Here is a 6,000-nt window from a genome sequence, read left to right on the forward strand (position 1 = left end):
TTAATTTTGGTTAATTCACCCACACCATACCTTCTGCCTGTTCAATGGAGAATAAGTTTTTAGTTTTGCCTGATCCTTCACAAAAATAAATTGCGAACAAGTGGAGATAAAGGTTCTCCTACTCTCTTTCCTCATAGCGTGAAGCTAGGTTGGCTTGCTTAGCTGCGTTGCCATCCACTATCATGAGAGCGCCATCGGGAGAGAGACAAGCATAGGATTTTCAGATATGGGAATGATACATTGTTACCATTACTATATCAGGAGTTGCTCCCGAGTCACAAACAGGCAATGAATGCCGAGAAGATACAACATTTCATGAACAAATAATAGCTTACAAAGGGATCCTCTTAAGAGGTTCTGTAGACAACACATATTATATCCCAACAGCGAGAAAAATAAAAGAACATAAGTGTGAGAGCTATTGGTTTCTCCGAGTGCAATACAGAAATCTTCAAACATGTCCGGAAATGTACCAACTCAAATATGAAAAAATTCACTCCCAAGCGATATTGTGTATGCACAAACTTTATACAAAAAAACTCAACTGCCGACCATGTCGCAATGATGGGTCTCATTCGACTGAGTCATTTGATCTAGGGAGAACTAGTCTGTCTGTAACAAACAAGTCTGTGTTCCTAATATTCCTTGATCATTACCTCGTAGTAGAGAGCTGGTATGATTATGCAGGGTAATAAGCACATCAAAAGAGCTTGGCACCTGGATTCTGAGTTCCACTTCTCATCATTGCAACAAACTCTTCAAAATTTATTCTTCCATCCTGCAATGGGAAGTAGAACAAATGCATGTTTATTGGCATTTCATTTGCTAGGAATCCTAGAGACTCACGGATTGTTTGGTAGCTTGGCAATGCTATATACGTAATTTTATAGAGAAAGCAATATGTTAATGGAACTTGATCTACGAACTTGTGTTTTTCAATTATCCCTCAATAGGTCAATACCACCTATAAAGTGGTAATCAATGGTAGTGGGAATTTATTGAGAAAATTAAGTGTTTGGGCCGGGAATGGACAATCAGTATTTACTACCATGGACATTTGCGTGGTGGGACTGTCCTCATATAATTACCTATAAAATCGTTATCACCATTATTTATGACCGTCTACCAAACAAGATGTCAGGGTATTAGGTATAGAGCAGAGCTTACATTATCAGTGTCTACTTCCATCAATATATCTTTGATGCAATTCTCATCAGCAATCCCATATTCCCTCATTGCTGCTTCTAGCTCATCTGTTGTGATGAACCTGTGACATTATATCAAATCATTATCAGAAAAACAAGAACCCAAATCAGAGATCTTCATTAAGCAAACATATTCTTATGTGTCAAAAACTCAAAATGGTTACAAGTGCCTGGAAGAAAAAAACCTTTGAGATTTACCCTATCAATTTGTGGACGATAATATGATATAGAAAATCCACGGGAAGTTTGTAGTCTTCATATGCAGTGGTTTGAAAACATACTACTATCTTATAACTCTGACATCTCTTTAAAAAAGTGAACATGGAGTATGATTGATAGCTTACTACATTGACATAGACTAGCATAAACAGAGCAGGAAAATAGGAGGGCAGAAAAAGATATAAAACGAGGAAAAAACAGGAGATACTTACCCACTATTATCTTTGTCAAAATATTGGAATGCTTTGTAAAGTTGGTCATCTCTCTCCAGTCTGTACCTATGCATTGTGACTGTGATGAACTCAATATAATCTATTGATCCACTTCCATCTTGATCAGCCTAATGAGAAAATTGGAAGTCAGTTCATGCCCATGGCAAAGGTACTTCTTTTCCCTGAAGGGACAAGATAAATTGCGTAAATTCTGTCTCAAAAGAAGACGAACAGAAAGAGGCTCATTGATTCCTAAATATAGTAATAAACAGAGAGTTATGTCTTACAGCATCCATCAGTGCCTTCACTTCAGTCTCTGAAAGCTTTGATCCAAGTCGAGCCAATCCCTCCTTCAGTTCTTCATAGGTGATTGATCCACTGCCGTCAGTGTCCATGTTTGCAAACATCTGTTTCAGCCCTTGGATCTCTTCTTCAGGAAGGTTCTCAGCAATGACCTAACCCCAGCAAAATAAAACAGTACATTTGAATTATTTGAAACTATTAACGTAAAATTAAATTAAATGAGAAGTTTACACTTTACATACCTTCAGTGCAAGCTGTTTGAGCTTATTCATGACTCTGAATTGTTTCATCCTGGATAGAACAGCACTATCTATTGGCTTGTCTGATGCTTCACCATCTCTGAGCCACGGATGATCTGCGTTGAACATACAACTTTAAGGAGGACATATAATATAACTTTTTAAGAGAAACCACAGTTCCACAGAGGCGCAGAACCATTAGATCATCTGCTCTATAGAACCTTTGACAGGACACTGAAGTTCAAAGGACGCCACCTCCTATATGACCTAGATAGAATGTGGATAAAAAGCAGGAGGATTTTGACAAAAGTTGCATAAAATGTTGCCCAGTGGGCAGTGACAAAGCAATCCTACCAGCTATTTCATCAAGGGAATGCTTTTTATCTTTTCTTCTATTACCGCCTATATATCACAGCTTCATCCACCTTCATTCTTCTTATCTTTTCTTCTATTACCCCCCTTAATGCATTACTACCAATCTAAGCATGGCGTAAAATGTTCCTTTCATCCTCTCTTATATCAATAGCAATTAAGGGACTTCTGAGCCCCAATTATTACTTTATTGATAGATACTAGGGGGATGTGCTATCATGTATCATGTGGTGCTGATATAAATCAATTACTTTTCAGAAGATAGACCCCAAGCTCCTCATCACCAACCTTGTTTAAGAGATGAAACATTGATGAATATACATAGCAAAGAATAAATACCAAGAACTTGGGCAGCAGTGATTCGCTTCTTGGGATCCTGTGTCAGCATCTTCTTCACTAGGTCCTTGGCACCATTTGAGATTGATGGCCAAGGCTTGCTTTCAAAATCAATATGTCCTTGCAATATAGCATCGAATATCCCTTTCTCCGTTTCTACATTGCAAAAATATATGAAGCAATTAACCAAAGGATCAATGATACAATCTTGATAAGAAACTATATATATGAGAAATAAGCTTACCAGCCCAAAATGGAGGAACACCGCTAAGTAAAATGTACAACATGACCCCAGCACTCCAAATGTCAATCTCCTTCCCATACCTACGACGTAATACCTCTGGAGCAACATAGTAAGCACTGCCTACTATATCCCGATAGACTTTACCTGCAAAACCCAAGTAGCCGCACTGAATCAAAGAAGTATCGCAGCAGTATGCAGGTATGAATCTAATGAAAAAGGTCCTCTCTCATAAAGTAATGCAATCAATATCAATCTCCTTGGCACAATCAGAACGCAATCAAGTACGTCCTAGTCAACAAGCTAAGAATCCCATATCTCTAATCAACAAGCTAAGAATCCCATATCTCTAATCAACAAGCTAAGAATCCCATATCTCTAATCAACAAATAATTAAGAGTTCACGACGACCCTACGTCTCTAATCAGCATAGTTAAGACAATGTATCATGGATCCACACAAAAATATGAAGAACATTGCTAAACTTGAAGTCAATGGATCATTGCTAAACTTGAAGTCAATGGATCAGGAATATCAAAACCAATAATGCTCAACATCACATGATCTATGCTCAAATAAACATCCAAGCAATATCTCTCCAACTAAAACAAACCAAGAGGTGATTATGCAACAGCAACAACAAGTCAACAACAACAACAATCATAATAACCACAACAACAACAACAACAACAACAACAACATAATTCGAGGTCGACCAACATGAATCGTCATAAGAAATCGAATCACACTTAAAGTGATAGTAATATGTATACCTTCTTCAATGAAGACAGAGAGTCCAAAATCAGTAGCTTTCAAAGCAGCATTCTCATCCTTATTAGCAAGTAAAAAATTCTCAGGCTTCAAATCCCTATGCATAACCCCCATAAAGTGACAAACATGAACAACATTAACAATCTGACTCAACATAGTAGCAGCAGCTTTCTCACTGTAATGACCTTTAGCAATAATCCTATCAAACAATTCCCCACCAGCACACAACTCCATAACAAGATTAACAGAAGTTTTATCTTCATAAGCACCCTTAAATTCAACAATATTAGGTTGACCACTCATATGTTGCATGATCTGAATCTCTCTCTTCATATCCTCTTTATCAGCTCTTGTTACCAATTTCTTCTTAGAGATTGACTTGCAAGCATATTGTTGACCACTTGTTTTATCAACACAAAGATATGTTACACCAAATTGACCCCTCCCCAATTCTTTCCCCAATGTGTAGTGCATCTTCACATCTTCAAAGGGTTTTCCTAAGATTGTGTTTGGATCATTTCTTTGACCCCCTTTTGCTGCAACTCCTTTTGAACCCGGTTGCGAAACCGGGTTCGGCTCAGGGTTTTGCCTAGGAACATACTGCTGCTGCTCTTGCTGCGGTTGCTGCTGCTGAACCGGTGCTTTTGGTTGCTGATTGTATTCATTTCCTGCTCTATACCCATTTTGCTCTACTTTTGAATCTTTGTTTTTGCTTGCACAAATACCCATTTTTTTCCCCTTTTTATCAATACCCAGATGGTGATCTCAAGTGGGATTTACCAATTTCAGCATAAAATTGACAATTAATCTAAAAGAACTCAACTTTGAAAAATAAAAAGATGTGGGTTTAGCATAAAATTCAGAACTAATCTAGAAAAAACTCAACTTTGAAAAATGAAAAGATGTGGGATTAGCATAAGATTGAGATATAATCCAAAAAAAGAAACTCTGAAAAATGAAAAGATGTGGGATTAAAAGAAGTAGATCGAAGATTATAAGTGTTAATGGATAAAAAGAAGAAGAAAAGTTGAAATGATACAGAAAGAGTCAGCTGATTTTTGTGCTGAAATATTCAATAATGGAGATAGTTGGAAGTTTCAGACAGAAAAAAAGAGGAGAGAGAAAGAGAGTACAGTTGTTTTAGATTGAAAGAGAAAAGGGAAAGAAGAAACTACGCGTTAATGGCAAAAATTCGGGCCGGCAAATCGGGCTAAATAGAAGTATATGATTTTCATACTCTGGATTTCTGGCCTACTAACTATTATTCTATTAATACTAATTATGCAATTTGCAGGAGTATAATTGTCAATTGTGTTTGGAGTATATTTGTGGAAGTATTTCCTTTGTTTTTAGAAAGAAAATCTTCTGGCATTTCCGCGTGAGGAAAATTTAATTTTCACGAAATTTCCATTAGCATATTTAGGGATGAATAAATAGACATGCTACATGTATGATACGTTAGGTTATGGAATTATATTTTAACTTGGTTTTTACTGAATTGGAATTATTTTTATTAATGTAAATTAATTTTCGATAACTAGTAGTGTTATTTGGGCCAAATTATCAGTTAAGACTAAAAATTACCTTCCAAGAGAACGGAATCCCTACCTCCAGGGAAAGTTGAATCCTCGTTGTTTTCTTGAAAGAGAGACGTCGTGAACCGCTAGACGATAGGGGTATATTGCATATGTGCCCTACCGCCATAATGCTATATTTATCAAATTAAATTGTGTCATTTTACGTTTGTTGAGATGGATGTGTGAGAACACATATATTAAGAGATATAATTTGAAAATAATAACATATTGAAAAAAGGGTTGAAGTTGCATAATAAAGTTGTTTGAGCATGTAAGACGCAAACCAGATTATAAAACGGTTAGGGCAATAGAAGTTTGTGTTATTTGAGAGTACCTCGTACTCTTACATCAAAAAGTTGAGGTTCCACAATTCACTAGCTACTATATAAGAAGTACCCCACTATAACTTTTTTTTTTGAGTGGAAGTACCCCACTATAACTATATCAACAATAACATAAAGAAATCAACGTAACTCCTAAAACTCTGTGTACGGTCAAATTGTATCAATTAATATGAGACGAATG

At 36.5% G+C, this 6,000-nt stretch overlaps 1 protein-coding gene across 1 annotated transcript; it reads right to left on the reverse strand.

Moving 5' to 3' along the window:
* Nucleotides 1-225: 225 nt before the first annotated feature.
* Nucleotides 226-5,167, reverse strand: LOC104891685 (calcium-dependent protein kinase 33). Its single transcript, XM_010677414.4, has 8 exons — nt 3,901-5,167; nt 3,131-3,274; nt 2,890-3,042; nt 2,182-2,294; nt 1,924-2,091; nt 1,637-1,764; nt 1,168-1,267; nt 226-778 (listed from the first exon to the last, which is right to left on the reverse strand). Exons 1-8 carry the CDS (start codon nt 4,625-4,627, stop codon nt 701-703), a joined length of 1,611 nt encoding a protein of 536 aa, XP_010675716.2. The 5' UTR covers nt 4,628-5,167; the 3' UTR covers nt 226-700.
* Nucleotides 5,168-6,000: the final 833 nt, after the last annotated feature.

Source organism: Beta vulgaris, chromosome 4 (assembly GCF_026745355.1).
Source record: "Beta vulgaris subsp. vulgaris cultivar EL10 chromosome 4, EL10.2, whole genome shotgun sequence".
In the NCBI taxonomy this organism is placed as follows: Eukaryota; Viridiplantae; Streptophyta; class Magnoliopsida; order Caryophyllales; family Amaranthaceae; genus Beta; species Beta vulgaris.

Coding starts and splice junctions, on each gene's coding strand:
- LOC104891685 (XM_010677414.4), bottom strand. CDS start 4,627: ATGGGTATTTGTGCAAGCAAAAACAAAGATTCAAAAGTAGAGCAAAAT. Junction 3,043..3,130: donor TGTTCCTCCATTTTGGGCTG/GTAAGCTTATTT, acceptor TTTGCAATGTAG/AAACGGAGAAAGGGATATTC. Junction 1,268..1,636: donor TTTGACAAAGATAATAGTGG/GTAAGTATCTCC, acceptor ATAATGTCACAG/GTTCATCACAACAGATGAGC.